General features: G+C 37.2%; 1 protein-coding gene and 1 long non-coding RNA gene across 2 annotated transcripts; both read right to left on the bottom strand.

Moving 5' to 3' along the window:
• On the bottom strand, nucleotides 17084-17826 carry LOC107646695 (pyruvate kinase 1, cytosolic-like). Its single transcript, XM_021104276.1, has 2 exons — nucleotides 17709-17826; nucleotides 17084-17525 (listed from the first exon to the last, which is right to left on the bottom strand). The coding sequence occupies exons 1-2, from the start codon at nucleotides 17812-17814 to the stop codon at nucleotides 17407-17409; spliced, it is 225 nt and encodes a 74-aa protein (XP_020959935.1). The 5' UTR covers nucleotides 17815-17826; the 3' UTR covers nucleotides 17084-17406.
• LOC107648105 lies at nucleotides 17967-18599 on the bottom strand. The gene is made up of 3 exons (XR_001621727.2): nucleotides 18517-18599; nucleotides 18334-18404; nucleotides 17967-18239 (listed from the first exon to the last, which is right to left on the bottom strand). It is a non-coding gene; the product is annotated as an uncharacterized LOC107648105 (long non-coding RNA).

The following is a 22943-nucleotide window of genomic DNA, read 5'->3' as shown; positions in this document are numbered from 1 at the left end:
AAGGTCACCAATATGAAATGGTACGAACTATTGAGGTGGACCGTGTGGAACCGTGGCAGCTGTTACAATTTTGAACGCATGGGACCCTCAGGCTCATGAATCATGAACGTTGGTATTGTTAACTTGTTTAACGTTACGGCCTTACGGGCTTATGGTATTGAGCATCAAAATAGCAGAAGAAATACAAAATCCGCTATTCAATTCAAAGCAAGCTGGAGCGTAGCTAGCGATATTTAATCTGTAGGACTGTAGATTTCCTAAAAATTATAATTTCCATAAAATATTTTTTTTTAAAGAAAATCAACTTCGTCTCTTTTTCAAAACTAATTTTGTCCAATAAAATAACTAAAATGACAATATATTTATAAGAATAAATGACCATTTGTACTCATGAGAGATGAAAACGCTGACATTTGTACCCATGAAAGCTCGAAACTAATCTTGTACTCATGATAGATGCTGTCCGTGTGACAAAAGTGCCCTGGCTTGGATCTGAACTTGGTTCGTGGGTTTCTGAACCTACGTGGCACTCCCACCCCCTCCAAAGCCATATCTGAGCCAACCATTCACCATCATCATCTTCATCTTCTTCACCATCATCCCTATCCATCACTGTCTCTTCCCAGCCACCATAACCTCCATCACCATCACCTCAGCACCGCCACAGCCACCTCCCTTCACCACAACCTCCGGCGATAACGACTTTAAATCGAATCAGCAGCAGTAGCGGCATTAGCCGCACCAACAGCTTCCCGCAACAACAATGCCATCGAACAACTTGCAAATGTATTGACATAACCCTAATGTAATAATGTCTCAAAATTCTCAATCAACCATGAAAATAGAACAGTAACAATGAGGGTTTTGGAACAAGGACAACTTACTAAAACTTGAAAAGAACAGAGGAATGGAGCGGCAGCAGTATTAGTTTCGTTTAAGCACAAACAACCCCACGACTACCACCACGGCAGCAGCGATTTCAACACACAAGAGAGGAATCAGAAACAAAGACAAGACTGAGCAACAAACAGAGACAGTGGTTTCGGCAACAGCAGCGGCGACTCCCGCTAGTGACGGCAACGAGCTCCCGTGATGATGACGGTGACTGGGTGTGGTGGTGGTGACAGGATCGGCTTTCCCTCTCTCTCTCATGTTCGCGCACTTTCTCTCCCTCTTCGAAGCTCGACAGTGATGCATAGTGAGGCGCGATGGCGGCCCTAGCTCGATGGTGGCTAGACAGTGGCGGAGCACGACGGCTCCTCTTCCCCCTTGCGGCGTCTCTGACTCGCGACGCGCACTCTCTCCCTCGACGTTGGCAATAGCGACAATGTCTCCCTCTTCTTGCGTGGTGGCTCGGCGTCTTGATGGCGGTGGTGGTGCGCGACGGTGGCTGGTGACGGCGCGATACCCTCCCTCTCTCGGATCTCTTCTCGTGCTCTCTCCTCACTCTCTGAATCTCTCGTTTCTCTGCTCTCTTCCTCCTTACTCTCTTATTTCCTCTGTTAGTGTGCATGTCATGTGTTTTTGTCGCCGGAGGTTGTGGTGAAGGGAGGTGGCTGTGGCGGTGCTGAGGTGATGGTGATGGAGGTTATGGTGGCTGGGAAGAGACAGTGATGGATGGGGATGATGGTGAAGAAGATGAAGATGATGATGGTGAATGGTTGGCTCATATATGGCTTTGGGGAGGGGGGGAGTGCCACGTAGGTTCGAAAACCCACGAACCAAGCTCAGATCCAAGCCAGGGCACTTTTGTCACACGGACAGCATCTATCATAGGTACAAGATTAGTTTCGAGCTTTCATGGGTACAAATGTCAGCGTTTTCATTTCTCATGGGTACAAATGGTCATTTATTCTTTGACTAGGGAATGACCCGTACAATATACAGAACCGGTAATACTAGAAAGATAAAAAATAGTCATAATTTATTTTATTTAATATTTATTAATTATTACGATAATTAATGAATATTAAATAAGATAAGTTATGACTGTTTTTGGCTAATTATTTTTTGTTACCAAATATTTTCGATACGCAAAATACTAAACCAAGATACATTCATTAGCTATTATAATTAGGTCGTACTAAAATTGCATTAATACATACACCATCATCTTTAATTTTTTCATTAAACATGTGCAAAACATAATTGAATATACCACTGACACATCAAATGAAATAAACCAACTAACTCTGTTAGAGAGACAATGAAAAATCTTGATAACGTATACAATGAGTTTTAAATTTGACCCAATGCAAGAAAAAAAAACTCAAATAGTTATTTTAAAAAATTAACCATTCCAATTCTAATTTACCAAAAAAATTTACCCAAACACCGTCTTTTCCCCCCAAACCGTCTGCTACCCCATCCTCATCAATCATCCTACTTCTCCGGCGTTAGAAGCTCTCTCACCGGCTATCAAACAACCATCCACGTAGTTATTAAAATAATCATCCGACTACCTAGTGAAATGACCATCCATCATTTGTTAATTGTATATACTTAAACTAAATCAAACAAAACAACCATCCAATTAAGAATTAAAATAACCATCTACATACATAGCGAATTGAACATCTAGCATCTAAATTCGTCCGTTAATATATATATCTTGAGACGTAAGGGGAGCAAAGTCTAAGAAAGCCAAGTTGGCTGGAAACCTTCGCAACACCATGAACCAAAATACTCGCCCTCTTGATATTTTCAATCCGATGCACCACATCCACCGGAGGCAACTCACCAAACTCCAAATCACTGTACACGTGGCACCATCCCCACCCGTTGTATGTCGCGGATGAAGACGCTGGGACGGTGAAACCCGCCGACTGCCAGGCGTTGCACGACCGTCGCGTTGGTGGGCTGCGCGACGAATGCAACGTGGACGAAGGGGTATCTTCATCAGACGTTCTCGAAAAGCTGGGTGGCGTCGGGTTGCGTTCTGGGCGGCGGACAGTGGTGATCTTCACGGCGTCAGTGCGGAGAGAGTGGAAGACACCGCCGGAGACGAAGAAACTGCAACACGTTCTTCGCACACGTAAAATGGAGGAATAAGTAACTTTCCCATAACCAAATTCTTTTTTTTAAAATTTAAAATTTGAAATTATTAGGAATTAATTAAATTAATTATAATTATAATTTTATTCCTATTGTACACATTGTACACTAAATTCATTGTCTTCCTATACTTTCTCTAAATCAAATGGTACTTAATCAACTTAAAAATAAAAACCACAAATTCCTTACAGCTAATATTAATGTATGAACATAAAGTTTTATAGACTTGGTATATATAACGTTAAAACTGTGTAATAGATTGATAAAAATATTTACATCACTTGCAAAAAAATAATAAATTATAACTAAACAAAAAAAAATTAACATATGCATCATATATGATGAAAAATTTTTTTGTACACAACATTTATAAGTTGAGTCATATCTTAGTGAATTATTGTTCTTCATTAAAACTCTCAGACTTTTTTTAGAATTAATCTTAGACAGGGTAACATATAATTGATTATGTGTGAACACAAGTTTGGGTAGATATAGACCCACGATGCTCAAAGTTTGACCTTATGATTTATTTATGGTCATTGCAAAAGATACTATCAAAGAAAATTGTCTACGCTGAAACCTGAATGATAGAGTTTTGTTGTTAGGTGCCATATTCATCCGTGGAATTAATACTACTTCACTATACTTGTCACATGTCAGTATTGCTTTCAATAATATGATTACCTAGTCTTCTAACCTGTAATCGAGTATCATTACAAAGTTCATTACTTTGATATATATTCCTGAGAAGTATAACAGGTACACCAACTTTATATCTTAGTTGGTGGCTAGGTAAGCTTGAGCAATTAATGGAATTCAAAACATCAGTTGTAATAGCATCCAACTCATATTCCATGTTGCACTCTTCAACACATAATGAGTCTGAACTAAGATAAACTTTTCCATCACCATCAATATATTCCATTATTGTATTGTTGACCTCATGGACAACTTCAAGTGTAGGGGCTAGAATAGTGCGCTCCTTGAAGTAATCAATGTTATTCAAGTTCAGTAGCAATTCTGTGTAGACAAATCTAACCAAATTGTCAAACCCATCGTCTGTATCATCAATTAGTATGTCTTTAGGAATAATGACCTCTGACTCACCATCTATGAAGTCACCTGCCAACCCATCACCTATCTGTATTAACCATTCTGCAAAACCTTTGAGATCATCATCAACTTCAACGGTACCACTAGCTGTCAGCCTCATGTTCTTTGTAAGCTTTAATATTGTGCAAAATTGCCATAGATAAAAAGAACTAATGGATGCTTGCAGAATATCTTGACATGAGCCCATAGGTATTACTAAAAGAATTTACCTAAAGTCTCCACCAAGTACAACAACTTTTTCATCAAATGGAAGATTTGTATTAAAAGATGGTTCAAACTTAAGAACATCTCTCAGAGATTTGTCGAGAGCTTCGTAACAATACTTGCTTATCATTGGGGCCTCATCCCATGTAATAACCTTTGCCTTATAGATCAGTTTACAAAGAGGTGTGCCTTGCTTTATGTTGTAAACAGAATGCTTGTTTATATTTAATGGTATCTTGAATCTTGAGTGAGTAGTATGACCATTAGGAAATAATAGAGAAGCGTGTGCTCGAAGCAACATTAAGCACAATGTTCCCAATACTCCTTAAATACGCAAAAAGAGCCCTCCAGATGAATGTCTTGCCAGTTCCTTCATAACCATATAAAAAGAAAAACCAACCATGATCATTATTCACAGAATGAATAATTGTATCAAATGTAGTGCATTGTTCATCTGTCATGGTGTTTAGCGATTGCATGTACTGCTGACCAAGTAAAGAATGATCAAAATTAAGCTCATACAACACTAATCGATCTTCTAAACCATGTACAACATATAATGATGGGTAAGGCATACACTCAAACTCTTTAAGAGACCTACCATTACTTTGCATCTTCTCCTCAATCTTGCAAGTGTTAAGTTCATGATATGTTCATAAGACAATTGAAGATCTATCAAATAAAAGATAATTACTTTATTACATATAACAAATAAAAGTTAATATTATAGAAAAAAAATTAGGCATACAAATAGTTGATAATCTAACTAAATACCTTCCAAATGATGAATCCTTCTTTGCTGAAATAAAATATCATCGGATAATTCTTTAAAGCATCTATCCTAAACAAAATTAGGGCATGCAATGTTATTGGAGATCGGCATCATGACAAATAGGTCACGAACATAGTTAGCTGAAGCCCATGTACTTGCTTCAAGAATAGCATCGACGAATTCTTTGTTATCCTGCAAAAGACCTAGCGCATGCATGCTTTTTTAAAAGTAGTATGTAGAACACCATTAACAGTACGTAAGTCTTCAAACTTTGTACAACCTTTCTGAATGTTGAGAAGAAGTCTCAGATAATAATCCTCACAATTACCTCTAGGTATATGGGTTAACCTACCAATAGAAAAACCTTATTTCCTAGGAATCTACATCAAAATGTCATCCTTCCAAACAAATTTTCTTGGGAAATCACAGTATGTCAAAGACCTGGCATATGAAAAGATTTTATTCATAATAAACCATGCTTGCAATTTAGTGAACTTAGCATTAACATGGCTAATAACATCCTGAATACTCTTGTAATCCTTAAAAACAACAGGATTTTCATCTGGTAGGTGAAATCGAAGCTTAATGACTGCAGGTTTCTTCACTTGAATATCATAACTTATAATCTCCAAGTAGCTTCACATGCAAAAATGTATCTACAGTCATATTAGTTGTTAATCTCATCTACAATTAGAGCAACAGTACCATTATCTGAAGTTGATAGAATGAAGCAGTTACACGATCGTTGCCCTTGTGAACGTACTTAAATAAATATTTGATTGCAAAACTCTGGCAAGTATGTTCAACATTAATCTGACAACCATACTTAGCAACAAAGTTGGGTTGTACGGAACAATAAAAGAGTTTGATAGAATTACAATCTTTTTGTTGATGGTGCGACCATTGTCTGGCCTACAATACTCGGGGAACCTAGCTTCATCAGTGACAATATATTGTCTAAATGGTTTGGAAAAATATTTAAAGCACATCTCATTAACCATGCAAGGGCTATTCTTGTTATGTTTGCCACATGGACCATGCACCGTGAATTTTTCCACAGCAGCATATAATTTAGGTCTCTTGCGTTTATTATGAATTTGGGCTGATATCAACCTATCTATATCATCCGGAAACTTTGGCTTTGATAGAGGATTCATGAACAATAGAATATGAGCATGAAGAAGACCCCTCTTCTGAAATTCAATAGTGCATACATCTGAAATATAAGGAATAAAGGTCATCGTTAGTATAATTCAAAATGAAGTCATGAATCTACATTAAAGATAAACATAAAAAAATATCACCTACATGCAGAGATCTTGCCAAATATGTCACCATACTTGAAATCGCTAATTAAATTGTTTAACTTAATTTTGAAAACCCTTGATGTAATATTAGGATGATCCTCTACTTTAAGGCTAGTACTTCTTAATAAATACTTTATCTCATCCCATTCTGGATTGCATGTAATAGTGATAAAAAAAACTTTGATAACCAAAATGTTTGTGAATCACAAATGCATCCTTGCAATTGTTAAATATGTATCTAGGTCCACTAGTAAAAGTGCTTAGTAGAATTACCCTTTAACGTGTTTTCATAGCATATGCTTCGCCTTTGACCAAGGATTCATGTAATAAATTGTACTTTTTCACCTTCAATTTAGGTTGGTTAAAACTTAAAACGCAAAAAACTAAGACGCTCAGACTCTACCATGGTATGCGCATTTACCAAGAATTGCTGAAATAGCCTACTGGAATTAAGTAAAATGGGTGATTCAATAGACCTTATTTGTACCTGAAATGCAAAAAAATTCCTCATGCTGCTTGTATTTCTCTTCTTTGAACCATCGATATTGTACAGAGAAGCTGTTAATATGCCAGTTCTTAATACTGTATCACGCCAAGGTTTACCCTATAGCCGTAAAGCAAAGATGATAAAGCATTACGATAGGTATAAAGCTCATAACATAATATGAAATCAAGGAGTATTAATACTAGAATCCCGATGAAAGAAACAGAAGATCAAAGAATAACTCAGGAACACAAAACGTAAAGCATTCACACACGATAGCTAAAGCACGTTGGCACGAAAAGAACAAAATACATAAAACCTTGCACAAGCTCCAAGATATACCATGTAATAGATATAAGATAAACAAGGTATATATATATGTACAATAACCAAAAGGAAACTAGCCGCATCCCGCGGAGTTTAGATCAACTAGTTAAACAAGATAAAACAGAGTTTTTGATAAAAATAGATACATCCTGTCTCTCAAAGTTTTCAAAGTAAAAGGCCTCAAAGGCAATAGTATACAAAAGGGATACTCAACTACAATAGTAAAACAAAATTAAAACATCGAGCCATCCTCCGGTCTGTCACCATCCGTAAAACTCACCGAGGTGGGTTGTGACCTGCATCTAAAAAATAACAACAACATATGGTATGAGAACCGGAGGTTCTCAGTATGATAACAGTGCCCAATAGATAAGATATAAGGTTCCGAGAAACCAAAGGCAATCTTAGAACTTCACAATGCATAATATTTCAACTTATAACATGTCTTGAAATCCACAAAAGGTTTTCTAACTTAAGGGATCTTTACTCTAACAATCACTGCTATCCCATAGCCTGCGCCAACCTATCCTACAAGGGACCCCATCACCATTGACTACTGAACTTCCTCAATCCTAGTAGAAAACACAAGTAAATGCAAGCAAATAATAGACAAGTAGGTTACATGTACATCATATAACACAGGTAGCATTTAGGCATGTTATACAACTAGGCAAAAAGCAAATAAACAATCTAAACACGGATATTTTATACGCTTTTTGGCATTATTTTCATATAGTTTCTAGTATGTTTTGTTTAGTTTTTATTAAGTTTTTATAGGTTTTAGTGTTAAATTCACATTTTTGGATTCTACTATGAGTTTGTGTTTTTGTGCAATTTCAGGTATTTTCTGGCTGAAATTGAGGAGTTGGAGCAAAAGTCTAATTCAGAGACAGAGAAAGCACTGCAGATGCTGTCCGGATCTGACCTCCTTGAACTTGGAAGAGTTTTTCTGGAGATACAGAAGTCCAAATGGAGCTTTCTCAACGTCTATGGAAAGCTAATTTCCATAGCTTTCCAGCAATGTATAATAGTCTATAGTTTGCTTCAGATTAGAAGGCCCAAAAATGGCGTCCAACGCCAGCCTCCTGCCCCCTTCCAGGCGTCCAGCGCCCAAGAAGAAGAGACCAACGTCCAAACGCCCAAAGAGGACCCCCTAGCCAGCGTTCAATGCCCTGGAGGCCTCCTAGCATATCGATCTCATCAAAGCTCAACCCAAACACTTACCAAGTGGGCCCCAGAAGTGGATTTTAGCACTAAAAAGATTGTTTTACCTTTACTAGTCATTAGTTTAGTATTTAAAGTAGAAGATCACTCTTTGTTATGGATCTTCAGCCACTTTACATATTATTTTCATTTTTACCATTGTATTTTCTATCATTATGAGTTTCTAAACCTCCTAGGTTGAGAGGAGGAGCCCTGCTGAGTCCTATGAATTAATAAAAGTATTACTGTTTTCCTTCAATCTGTGTTTGATCAATTCTAAGATGTATACTCGTTCTTCAACATGGTGAATAGGATGATCCGTAACAATCAGCTCTGTTTATTATACTAAGACCGCGTGCCTGACAACCACCCGTGTCTACTTGGGTTCGTGTGAATACGTGGTTGGAAAGCACGAACCGCCAGCTTGAGACGGTTAATCCATGACTTCGTTGGGGACTTCTCCAGACACCAGTTCAGCTAATTTACAGGGAGATTAGGGTCTCTATGGTAAAGGCTAGAACCCAAAGAAGCATCATTCTCTGATCCGGATGATTCAACCTTGTCTGTGGCGTTTTGAGTAGGAGCACCAAAGAGAATGAACTGCTAGAGCTTCACCCTCGTTCAGATTGTATGATCGCGGCCATACTGCATTTGATCTGAAGCAGAAGAGATTGATGATCGCGGCCATACGGCGTTGATCACATACAGCCTGCCATAGAAGAAATCATTCACAAGTAAAGGAGACAGTAATACCAGAGTTAATTCAGAAAGACAAAGCAACTCCAATCCTTAACCAATTCCTATTACTGATTCCATTCAAATTTATAAAGTATTTTATACCCTTTTTTTTTAGACATTTTCACTCTATCAAACAATCAAACCAATTCTTCTATCCGCCTGACTAAGACCTGCGAGATAATCATAGCTTGCTTCAAACCACAATCCTCGTGGGATCGACCCTGACTCGCTCAGGTATTACTTGGACGACCCAGTGCACTTGCTGGTATAGTTGTACGGAGTGTGGGGATTCATGCACCAAGTTTTTGGCGTTGTTGTCGGGGATTATTCGAGTTTGGACAACTGACGGATTATCTTGTTCCCTAGATCAGATATTGTCTTTAATTTTGTTAAAGTCTTTTAATTTTATTTTCTTCTTCTTTTTTTTTCGAAAAAAAATTCAAAATTTTTTTTCTTTTATTTGTTTAATCTTTGTTTTTGGTTTGAGTCTTTTGTTTTTGTTCTTGTGAATTTTCGAATTTCTTGAGTCTTTCTACTAAAAATTTTCAAAATCTTTTTTGTTTTTGGCGATGTATTTTCTTTTGATTTTCTTACTTTTGAATCTTACCTATTTCTTGTTTTCTTTTTCAAAATCTTTTCTTTTCTTTAATAATCTTTGCCTTTTGTATGAGTCTTGTGTCAATCTTTAAGTTTGGTGTCCCTTGGTCACTTTGGTTTTCATTTCTTTTAACCTGTTCTTGGTTTTTCTTTCTTCATATTCGAATTATTCTTGGTTATTTTCCTTGTTTGATTTCAAAAATTTTAAGTTTGGTTTCTTTTAGTGTTTTTATTTTAAAATTTTCGAAAATAGTGTGTTTGGTTTTCAAAAATTTTAAGTTTGGTGTCTTTTGCATGTTCTTGTGTTCTTTGAATTCTTTGAGTTTTGTTCTTGGTGTTCTTCTTGATCTTCAAAGTGTTCTTGTTTTTCTTTTTGTTTTGATCTTAAAATTTTTAAGTTTGGTGTCTCTTTGTGTTTTTCTTGTCAATTTTCGAAAATTACTCTTCTTAGATCTAAAAATTTTAAGTTTCTTGTCTTTTTGTTGCTTTTCTCTTTCCTCATTAAATTCAAAAATAAAAAAATATCCTTTTTATCTTTATTTTAATTAAAAATTTCGAAAATTGCATTAAAAATTCATATTTTAATTTTAAATTTTTATCTTATCTTATCTTAGTTTTCAATTTTTAAAATCAAATCTTTTCAAAAATTATATCTTTTTCAATTCTTATCTTAAATTTTTATCTTTCTTCAAAATTAAAAAATTTAAAATTCAAAAATCTTATTTTATCTTATTTCAAATTCAAATTTTAAAAATTAAATTTTTTCAAAATTCAAATCTTTTTTAAATCTTTATCTTATCTTATTTCAAATTCAAGATTCAAAATTTAAAATTTCAAAATTTAAAATTTAAATTTCAAATCTTTTTTATTTAAAACTTATCTTCTCTTAACTTTCTTATCTTATCTTTCTTACCCAACTTATCTTATCTTCTCTATCTTATCTTCTTTTAAATTTTAAAATTAAATCTTTTTTTAAATATTTTCAATTCTTATCTCATCTTGTTGACTATTTCAAATATTTTTAAAATTAAATTTTTTCTAATCTTCTATCTTATCTTATTTTCAAATCTTTCTTAATTAGTTAGTTGTTCTCTCTCTTCTTTTTCAAAACTTACTAACTAATTCCTCTCTCTTCTAATTTTTGAAATTTCTTAATTATTTCTTTTATTTTCAAATTAGTTTTCCATTTTTGTTTTATTTATTTATTTAATTTTCGAAAAAAAATTTAATTTAAAAAATTTGAATTCCATCTCTCTCCTTCTACCTCCATTCTTCTTGTCTTCTCAAGACATTTTAGTGGAAGTGCTCTATACTCTAATATAGAGACACACACCTTCCTACTTCCTTGTTTCCTGACTGAGTATACAGGAACAGGAAGAGTTCACCATGAACCCGCATGGGAATGAACAGTTCAGAAGAACTTTGGAGTCTTATACAGTCCCCACTCCTAACTTCTATGGAGGCAACATTAGCATACCTCCTATTGGAGTAGCTAACTTTAAGCTCAACCCACAGTTAATCATTCTAGTCCAGCTAAACTACCAATTTCATGAACTTCCACAAGAAGAGCCCATGGAATTCCTTGCAGAATTCATGCAATTAGCTGACACAGTATACACTGAGGGAGTAAACCAGGATGTCTACAGATTGATGCTTTTTTCCTTTGTTATTAAAGACCAGGCAAAGAGGTGGTTAGATAACCTACCCAAGTCTAGCTTGAAAATATGGAATCAGCTGGTGGACAAGTTTTTGAATCAATACTTTCCTCATGGAAGCTGACCCAGTTGAGACTGGACATCCAAGGCTTCAAACAAGGAGATACTGAATCCCTTTATGATGCTTGGATGAGATACAAGATGATGCTAAGGAAATGCCCTACTAAAATGTTTTCAGGATGGGTAAAGTTAGACATCTTCTATTATGGACTCATAGATATGGCTAAGATGTCCTTAGACCATTCTGTTGGTGGTTCAATCCACATGAACAACACTATTGAATAAGCTCACGAGCTTATTGAGACAGTTTCCAGCAATCAGCATCTATACTCATCTAATGAGACTCTAGTGAAAGGAGAGGTTAAGACAGTGTCCATTGAGTTAGACCCTCCTGAGCAAAGTGAGTCATTAACCCAGCAACTGCACTCCCTTGCACAATAAACGTTGAAATTGCAAGAGATGTTGCAAGAAGCCCGAGCCTCTAATAAGAATATAGAGGCACAGTTGAGTTAAGCTAGATAGCACTTGTCTGAACAGATAAGAGAAGAGTGCCAAGCTCTTCAATTAGGGAGTAACCTGAACACCCAGCCTCAGAACAGTAAGACACAGGGAGAGAAAGAAATGGCAGCAGATGAACAAGCTACAGCCCAAGGTACCATCAGGGGCGTTGAACACCCAGAAAGGGATGGCAGCCAGGGCGTCCAACGCCTAGAAGGGAACAGCCCAGGCATTGAATGCCAGCCCAAGGGAGACCAGACACGTGTAAGTGCTGGGAACACCCCTCCTAAGTAGGTTGGTGACCCTTCTTTAGGCACTATGGACACTCACCCTGCACCACTCATGGCCCTTGAGTACAAGGCCAAGTTACCATACCTTCAAAGACTCCAGAAAGAAGAAAAGGATAGGCAATTTGCCAAATTCTTAGAAGCTTTTAAGAAGCTGGAGATCAAAATCTCCTTTGCATAGGCTCTTGAACAAATGCCTTCATATGCTAAGTTCATGAAGGAAATACTAAACAACAAGAGGGATTGGAGGGAAATAGAGACAATAGCTCTTAATAAGGAGTGCAATGCAGTCATTTAGAGGAACCTTCCTCAGAAACTGCAGAGACACCCTAACACTCCTCTCAGAGATACAGAAGTGAATCTAAGAGAAGAGTGTCTGGCCCTCATTAGTACCAAGGAGGCTGAGCCTCAGATGGTACACACTATTGAGGAACTAAATAAAGAAGAGACTCAAGAAGAGGCTGGGAGCACATTGTTGCACGCCCCTCTTATGGGAAGAAAGCCTGAAGTACCACACCCTCAGTTGCCCCAAAAGGAGACCAAGGATGAGCAATGCTCACAACCCTTGGAAGGCTTTGAAGAGATGCAAATCAATATTCTTTTTTTTGAGGTTGTGAAACAATGGTCTCTATCTACTGGAAAAAACCTCTCTGATGCTGAGAGAGGCGAATTAGTGATGAGGTTACAGAAGGATTACATGGTTATCAAGGTCCTTCAACCTCCACTACCCCCTGACAAAGGAGGTACTTCCATGCAGAGTACAATACTGGAGCCTCCTCCCCTGGTGAAAACTCATACAGTTTTCCTAGACATCAAACTTAAGTTTAGTGTTGGGGAGTCATCACCTACCAAGGAGGAAGGTCCCAAGAGGAAAATGCATAGGGGATGGAGAAACAATACAAGCCCTACCCTAACAAGCAAGGAGAATCAAACTCATCACACTAAAAGAAAGCTTGTTAGGAGGAATTCAAATATGAGGGCACTGATCTCCTCCTCTTCTCCCATGGAGTCATTTTTGTTAACCAACTGAAAGAAGAGGAAGAAATTCAGCAATCGAGTGTCAAACTAATGACATTAAAGAAGAGCTTGTTGGGAGGCAACCCAACCATGATCAGAACAGCAAACAGAAACGTTTAGTAATGAAAACAGAACACTCTAGATGGAGTGTCTTGCTGGCGTTGAACGCCAGCCATGGTGTAGTAGCTGGGCATTCAACGCCCATTTGGAGGGCAGGGAATTCAATTGCTCTGGCCTCTCAGGACCAGGAGGTCCCAAAGAATCTCCACTTACACCACCCTCTTCTACTCTATTCTTTTCCACTGTTCATGTTTGCTCGAGGTCGAGCAAAACCCTTAAGTTTGGTGTTGCAAAAGCTTTGCTTTTTGACTTCTACAACTCCTAAGTATGGCATCAAAGGCAAAGGAGTGACATTGGAGATATCAAGCATCACATTGGATCCTCAAGGAGGAGTACTCGCCGCCACCATTAAAGGTGGATTCGTTCTCTTTACCTTATTTTCTGATGTATTTTTCTTTTTTCTGTTATGTTGTATTGCCTGTGCTCTTGTTCTTGTTGCATGATCACTTGCATTTATGTCTTAAGGCTATAAAATGTTCCATATGTCTCTCACCTTGCTTAAAAGAAAATTTTAATTAAAAAGAATTGAAAGATATATGAATTTCAAGTTTAAAATAAGAATAATTTAATTATTTTGATGAGGTGGCATTGCTTTTGTTTTCTGAATGCATGAATAAACAGTGCATATTTGAAGTTGAAATTTTAGAATGTTGGCTCTTGAAAGAATGATGAAAAAGGAAAAGTATTATTGGTAATTTGAAAAATCCAAAAATTGATTCTTGAAGCAAGAAAAAGCAGCAAAAAGAAAAAGAAAAGCACGTTGCAAAAGGAAAAAAATTAAATGGCAAAAAAAAAAAAAGAAAAAAAACAGAAAAAGCCAATAGATCTTTAAACCAAAAAGGAAGAGCAAAAAGCCAGTAACCCTTTAAACCAAAAAGCAAGGGTAAAAGGATCCAAGGCTTTGAGTATCAGTAGATAGGAGGGCCTAAAGGAATAAAATCCTGGTCTAAGCGGCTCAAACAAGCTGTCCCTAATCATGTGTTTGTGGCATGAAGGTATCAAGTGAAAAGCTTGAGACTGAGCGGTTAAAGTCGTGATCAAAAGTAAAAAGAGTGTGCTTAAGAACTCTGGACACCTCTATCTGGGGATTCTAGCAAAGCTGAATCATAATCCGAAAGGATTCACCCAGTTAAAGTGTCTGTGGCATTTATGTATTCGGTGGTAATACTAAAAAACAAAGTGCTTAGGGTCACGACCAAGACTCTGAAAGCTGTGTTCAAGAATAAAAAAGAACTGAACTAAGAGAGACAATAATATCATCTGGATTCTAAGTTCCTAAAGAGACCAACATTTCTGAGTTTCAAAGGATAGTGAGATGCCAAAACTATTCAGAAGAAAAAAGCTACTAAGTCCCGCTCATCTAATTGAAACTGAGCTTCATTGGAAACTCTGACATTTATTGTATCTTAATCTTCTTTTTATCCTACTGTGTTTTTTAGTTGCTTGGGGACAAGCAACAGCTAATTTTGGTGTTGTGATGAGCGGATATTTTATACGCTTTTTGGCATCATTTTCATATAGTTTCTAGTATGTTTTGTTTAGTTTTTATTAAGTTTTTATAGATTTTAGTGTTAAATTCACATTTTTGGATTCTACTATGAGTTTGTATGTTTTTGTGCAATTTCAAGTATTTTCTGGATGAAATTGAGGAGTTAGAGCAAAAGTTTGATTCAGAGACAGAGAAAGCACTGCAGATGCTGTCCGAATTTGACCTCCATGCACTTGGAAGAGCTTTTCTGGAGCTAAAGAAGTCCAAATGGAGCGTTCTCAACGGCTATGGAAATTTGACTTCCAGAGCTTTCCAGAAATATATAATAGTCCATACTATGCTTCATATTAGAAGGCCCAAAACTGGCATCCAACGCCAGCCTCCTGCCCCCTTCCAGGCGTCCAGCGCCCAAGGAGAAGAGACCAGCATCCAAACGCCCAAAGAGGACCCGCTATCCAGCGTTCAATGCCCTAGAGGCCTCCTAGCACGTGGAGCTTATCAAAGCTCAGCCCAAACTCTCACCAAGTGGGCCCCAGAAGTGGATTTTAGCACTAAAAATACTATTTTACCCTTACTAGTCATTAGTTTAGTATTTAAAGTAGAAGATCACTCTTTGTTATGGATCTTCAGCCACTTTTCACATTATTTTCATTTTTACCATTGTATTTTCTATCAGTATGAGTTTCTAAACCTCCTAGGTTCACTACAAGAAAACACGTCTATTGCCACGCTTTTAAAGCGTGTAGAAAAGCTGAAAAAAGCGTGGCGATAGCTTTTCGCCACGCTTTTTGAGCTACCGCCATGCTTTTTTCAATCTATCGCCACGCTTTTTTTTGCCATGCTTTTTTACAAATTGCCACTTTTAAAAGCGTGGCTATAGGTGGGAGATATGGCCACGCTTTTAAAGCGTGGCGACAGGGAGAGATACAGCCACGCTTTTAAAGCATGGCGATAGGGAGAGATACAACCACGCTTTTAAAGCGTGGCGATAGAGAGAGATACGGCCACGTTTTTAAAGCGTGGCGATAGCCTTATCAAATTAAAAAAAAAAAAAATCCTTTTTGACTTTTCCTTTATCACTACACAATATAAATTTTCAGTCCTTTTTTATTACCAAACCAGTATGCAATTTTTATTACAAGACAAATCAAACAGTAATTACTAACATATATAATTATTGCTATAATTGTTTTATACATTAATAATCAAATACAAAATAAATCTCGGGTTCAAAACTCTAATTTCTCAACAAGCTTTTCAACTTGAGCAAAAAATACAATGCTATCTAATACTTCAATATCCATCATTTAGTGTATAGCCTTCCAGCAATTCTTTAATATCTTCAAGCATTCTTCGTCAGTTACTCTAGAGAAAATTCACAAAACATAGGCCAGTTACTGACCTCACTTGTGTCCTCATTTTCTGGACCAAAACTCAAATAAACATCCATCATAAATCAGAACTTCTTGTCACACAACCAGAACAACACAATCCACTATGGTTATGGTATGATTTTACCCACCGGCATCTGGAGTTTCAAGAACAGATGCCTTAACTTGTGAATTCATACAACATGGAAAGAATCTGGAGCACTGAATCCTCATTCTGATATGCACAAGTCAAACTTGAATTAACAAAAGCTTCTTCCACTTTTAATAATGCGCCTTTTCCAAATATGTCAAAAATTGGCAAGTCCTCTTTACTCCACCAGAAGTCTAACAAAACCTTATTCGCTGCCTTGAGATACTTCAATCATGGTCTTTAACTTGGTTTTCCTAATCTCATGGCCATCTGGTATTGCAGGATAGCACACTCTCTGCATATATCAGCAATTCAATTTGACTAAACACTCAATATACATTGAACAATTCCAAAACCCTTGCCCATCAAAGAAAGAAAAAGTTAACCAAAACTCGAAGCACACACATGGCAAAACTGAAACAAAGTTCACAAAAAATAAAATAAAATAAATGGAGGTTCTGGAGTAAAAAAAATTCACCTGATCTGCCAATGAATTCTCCAGCAACTGAGCCTTTTGAAGACTCATATTATCAGTAGCAGCAGCAACATAGAATCTGGGATTGAACTTATCTTTCTGTAACACTGCCAATAGAGGTCTTGATTGAAAACCTTCTCAGCCTATAAGGACATGAAATAAAAGGCAGAAATATCAGCCAACAGTAACACTTTCAGTGACAATTAAAACGGGAGAACATTTCATATGATTCAGAGGATTTCAATCAAGCAATTGGCAAAAGTAGTGCAGATCTAATGCTATACAAGATAAATCACCATAAGACAGTAAGAGAAAATAATAAAAATGAATCTATGTTCTGACTTCTGTTAATATTATAATGTGCTAAGGTTGAAGATGAATCTAAATGACTAAACTAATCTTCTAATTGTTCTCATTTTGCTTGTTAATATCATGGAAATCTACTTGCATGAACTCAGGTCAGTCATACCATAGTGTATTATTGATTATTCCACTGAGATATGAAATGAAATTACCTCTGAACAAATTCTGCCAAAAGTGAAAATAGTCTTAATAGGGTACAACCCACGCAAGGTCTCAGCACCCAGAAGTATTGCATCACTGCCTGTATGTTTGTTTAAAAATTCAACAAACATGAACCCAATAAGTAGTTATAACTGAAGATAGAAACCAAAAATCATTCAGAAGAATACAGTTACAGCTTCAAGCGCACGAAAAATGGGATCAGTAAATTCAAAAAAAAAAGGGCTTAATCATTACATGTGGCATCATACAGCTGGTAACTTACCATCCAAAACAGCATTGGCAACATCAGTGGCTTCAGCACGAGTGGGTCTTAAGTTGTCAATCATACTGTCCACAACACGTGTAAGTACAGCAGGTTTTCCAGCCATATTACACTTGTATAGGACAGATTTTCGAAATAAGAACACCTACAAAAGCAAATCAAAATTAATTAACATTGACTTTCCATTCACAAAGCAAATATAATTATACATTTACAATAAGAAGCATGGCAGAGGCAACAATAATAAATGTGGTTCAGTTCAAAGAAAATTTGTAACATTAGATGCACTATTTTAAACCTTTTTTAAACATATGGAAGCATCCATTTGTTTTAATTTATTCAAATATCAAATGCATTATCCACATGACCCCAAACATAGCTATTTACACCCACAACATGAGTCATTCAAACAACAAAATGAATTTCAAAGGCAAAACTAACCTTCTCTGGTGGAAGACCAATGCCCAAATTACCATGAGATAGGATAATACCATCAGCTTCTCGTAGAATCTCATCAAAATGGGTCAGGCCCTAATTTCAACACAGACATAAGATTGAATCAGCATAGTCAATAAGAGTATATCTTAAAAGAGAAAAGTTAACACTATGAAGACATCAAAATCACCTCAACATTTCAATCTTAGCAAAAATTTGGGTCTGGCTGAGATCACCCAATTTGGAAAGGAATTCACGGGCCTGAATTACAACATAAAAAGTATGTTAATAGCAAAGCTGAGCAATAGAAAGATTATCAATTATGATTTTGAAATCACTGAACTGAAGAAAAGGGCATTAGACTCGAAATAACCTGGCGAACATCTTCGGCATGACGATTATATGAAAGTGACAGAAAATCAATTTTGTTTTTGACTCCACAGGTGCTAATAACCTGAAATAAACAAATGATTAAAAATTAAATAAAACAGCCCCTAAACTCTAAGGAAATATATTTTTTAGGCCAGGAGTCAGAGACAAACATTATGTGTGCAATGATACATGAATCATTCAAAAAGGCGACTCAAATGCAGAAATTACCTCCATTGTACAATTCTGGGATCGAAACTTGAGTGATCAAAAATAAAATAAAATAAAATAAGAACAGAGAGCACTAAACCAAAATTGACATGAGAACACCAAACAACAAATTAAAATCAAATAATTAAAAAACTGCAACCACAAAAGTTAGAGAACAAATTCAAAATCAACAAAAATCAAGAATCAAGAACATAATAGAAACTGGCAGTGAAAAATAGATGCAGACAAAATACAAGAACAAAAATCAAGAACAGAAACGAGCAATAAAAAATAGATGCAGGAAAAAATCAAGAACCAAAAATCAAGTACAAAACAGGAAAAAAATAGCAGTAGTAAAAAATCATAATGAAAATCAAGAATCAAGAATAGCAACCAAGAGAATACTAGAGAACTGCAGAAAATAAAGTGCTTACAGTCTTTAGATAACAAAGTCAACCACAACAATTACAAAATCGCAACTGAATATAAAGTGCTTACAGTCTTTCTTGGCGACGGAGAGGGCTGTTTGGTGACAGAGATAGACAAAGGAGGTGCTTGGTGACGGCGGTCTTCTTGGCCGTGGAGAGGTGCTTGGGGGCGGCGAGGGCTTCTTGGACGATGGCGCTCTCTGCGACGGAGAAGAGCACCGCGGTAGGGACTCGCGACTTGGTGACGAGGAACGTGCCACCGCCGCGGATTGCGTGAGAAGGATGGCGGGGCATGAGAAGGGCACCGCGAATGGAGGAGGATGTAGGGACGCGCTACGGTCTACGACTCTACGGATGGAGGGGGCTCTATCGAGAAGGATAATTGTCAAAATGTAAATACCAAAACATTAATGTAAGGATCTGAGAAACCTAACAATTTAGCAAATTAAAACAACAAAAGCCCAATAATTTAGCAAATTATCAACTTAACAGGTTCAAAAACAGAAAATCACAACAAAAAAAAAATAAAAATAACAGAAGAACAACAGAACAACAGCACAAGAACAATTAGCAAATTAACAAGTTCACACTAACAGTTAAATTTACTAGAAGAACACTAATGCAAGTGGAATCATCATGCTAATATATTTTCTACAAAGATGCTATTTGTGCAGCTAAAATTTCCTAATTACTAAGATCCAGTTATTCTAATTTCACATGCAATCAACTTACTAAGTTTCTAAAAGCTAGAAATGATAAAACCAACCCGAAATATGGTTAAAGCATTTCATCAAATATGTTGAGTGCGGTAAACTTGAAACGAAATAAGAGAATTCAAAGCTTAGTATCAATGTGATAGAGAAGAGAACATAACTATTGTATACTTTAATTCAGTCTATGAAAAAAATCCAAACCACTGCAAAATCAAATAGTTACTTATTGTAATAGAAATAAGAAGTTGCAGATTTTCAAGCAGAGTATTGGTGTTGTGTGAGTGTATTGTCTGGTGGTGGGTTTAGGGAACTCACGGCGGCGACAAAGAGAGCAGTTCGACGGCTAGGTGGAGCGCACGGGTTGGTCGTAGAGTTTGAAGCAGGGCAATGTAGCTTCCAGACGAACGCGAACGTGAATGGTGAACGGCGAGTGAACGCGAACGGTGAACACCGAGCAAACTTGAACGGCGAAGAACCCGAACGAAGACGACGGCTGAACGAAGACGCGAATGTTAGCGACAACCAACGGCGGCGGAAGCGCGACTGAGCAGACAAAGAGGACGGACGCCGAGCTCGAGGAAGCAGCTAGATAGACGGACGGACGGCAGCAGTATGCCACTTATTGCAGCGGCGGTGGTGTAGGCTTACAGTGCTAGGGTTTTTTGGCTGAGTTTCTGTGAATGAAAGAAACGGAGGGAGAAAGGGAGAAAGAAACGAAGGAGCTTCAGAACCAAGAGTGAAAGTAAGAAAATTTGGCAAAAACGACGAAGTTTCTTTTAAACCGGTCGGTTCTCTGTCCAGTTCAACCATTCCTGTAGCTCTCTACGGACACGCTTTTGAAGCGTGGCAGAAAAAAACCCTTTGGCCACTCTTTTAAAGCGTGCTAAAAGAGTACCAGGATATGGCCACGTTTTGTAAGCGTGGCTGTAATGAAACCCTGTCGCCATGCTTTTAAAATGTCCTTGTTTCTCTCTATGGCCACGCTTTTGAAGCGTGGCAGAAAAAAAAACGTGGCCGTTTCTCTAATCAATTGCCACCCTTACAAAAGCGTGGCCGTAGATCCTTTTCGCCACGCTTTTGAAGCGTGGCAAAAAAATAGTAGCCAAATCTCTAATCTACCACCACCTTCATAAAAGCGTGGCCATTGACCACTTTTGGCCACGCTTTTGAAGCGTGGCAAGAAAAAAGTGTGGATATAGGCCTTTTTTCTTGTAGTGGTTGAGAGGAGGTGCCCTGCTGAGTCCTATGAATTAATAAAAGTATTATTGTTTTCCTTCAATCCGTGTTTGATCAATTCTAAGATGTATACTCGTTCTTTAACATGGTGAATAAGATGATCCGTGACAATCAGCTCTGTTCATCATACTAAGACTGTGTGCCTGACAACCACCCGTGTCTACTTGGGTTCGTGTGAATACGTGGCTAGAAAGCACGAAACCCCAGCTTGATTATACATCTCTCAGATGGCTAATCCATGACTTCGTTAGAGACTTCTCGAGACACCAGTTCAACCGATTTACGAGGAGATTAGGGTCTCTATGGTAAAGGCTAGAAACCAAAGAAGCAGCATTCTCTGATTTGGAAGATTCGACCTTGTCTGTGGCGTTTTGAGTAGGAGCACCAAAGAGAATGAACTGCTAGAGCTTCACCCTCGTTCAGATTGGATGACCGCGGCCATACGGCATTTAATCTGAAACAGAGGAGACACTACAAGAAAAACACCCATTCAGGTACACTTGAAAAGTGTAGCTAAAAGTGAAAAAAAAATGATGCCTTAGGCTACGGCTACGCTTTTTGGGCTACGGCTACGCTTTTTGGGGTGATTCCTATTTGGCTATTGCCTATTCTCAAAGGCTACGCTTTTCTGCACCAAGGGCTACGCTTTTGGCGTTTGGAAATAGGCTACGCTTTTCAAGTGATGCTGTCCAGGATCAAAGGCTACGCTTTTCAGCTTTCATTTTTCCAGAATAGGCTACGCTTTTCAACGCTAGTGCATCACTTGTAAAGCGTAGCCACATTGTATACCATAGCTACTTTTTATAAGCGTAGCCCTAGATCCCTCTTTTTTTTGTATACTATAGCTACTGTATATAAGTGTAGCCTTAGGTCCCTCATTGTTTTTTTTTATTTTCTATATATATATTCTAATAATTTTTTTTCTAAAACCTAATATTTAGTAATATTAATATATAATCCTATTTTTTTTAATTAAATTAGTCAAAAATTATAAAATAAAAATAAATACATAATAATACCATACAATATTCTTTAAATAATAAAATCATTCCATGTATCAGGTACACCGGGCAGACACCAGTGGCTGCAATCTTGCCGATGGAGTGCCGCCGTGCCGCCATTCGGACCAAGATAGTAGATTGATGAGTGTCCATCTTTTCTCTGAGCTGTCATCTCTGTTATATTCAATATTTTCAACTTGACAAGTTCAGTGATGTTTTTATATGATGATAGCAATGAATTGCCTATTTTGAATTGTGACCAGTTATCATTAGGCACTAATGACATATTAAGCTCTGGCAGTGTTTCCAAATGACAACTTCCACCGCTTCTCCAATCTCCACTTCTGTTCATACATTATTGGATAAATATATGTAAAACTTGGAAGGCAAAATATAAATCATAACAATTGTTGCAACAAATTACAAACCTGAAGTGCACGGGTGCATATGTACGAAAGAAAACTTGACTCTTGTTAAGATTTACAGTATCTTATATCCAATTCAACACTGTCTCCATTGACTTCCTATATGCATCATCCACCTTCATTTCCATCTTAACTTCCATACCTTGCTGGAAATAACAGCCCCTGAGCAAATATGAAAAGGTTTGTTTATAGGTTTGTTTATCGAGATTCCAGAATTAATCCATGTATTAAATGATTCTTAACAGTTAGCACAACACTGCTACCAACTCAAACAACTAAACCAAAATAACTGTAAAAATTACAAACAAAAAAATTGTAATTGCCATGCAACCATTTAACCACAAATTCAGCACAATCATCATTTAGCAAGAATTAAATTGATATAATCAAACAGATTTGGGACCCAGCAGCAGCAGCA

Source organism: Arachis ipaensis, chromosome B06, assembly GCF_000816755.2.
Source record: "Arachis ipaensis cultivar K30076 chromosome B06, Araip1.1, whole genome shotgun sequence".
NCBI classification, from domain to species: Eukaryota; Viridiplantae; Streptophyta; class Magnoliopsida; order Fabales; family Fabaceae; genus Arachis; species Arachis ipaensis.
Note: the sequence above shows the minus strand (reverse complement) of the source record. Positions and strands in the feature narration are given on the sequence as shown.

Coding starts and splice junctions, on each gene's coding strand:
- LOC107646695 (XM_021104276.1), bottom strand. CDS start 17,814: ATGGCTGGAAAACCTGCTGTACTTACACGTGTTGTGGACAGTATGATT. Junction 17,526..17,708: donor TGCCAATGCTGTTTTGGATG/GTAAGTTACCAG, acceptor ACAAACATACAG/GCAGTGATGCAATACTTCTG.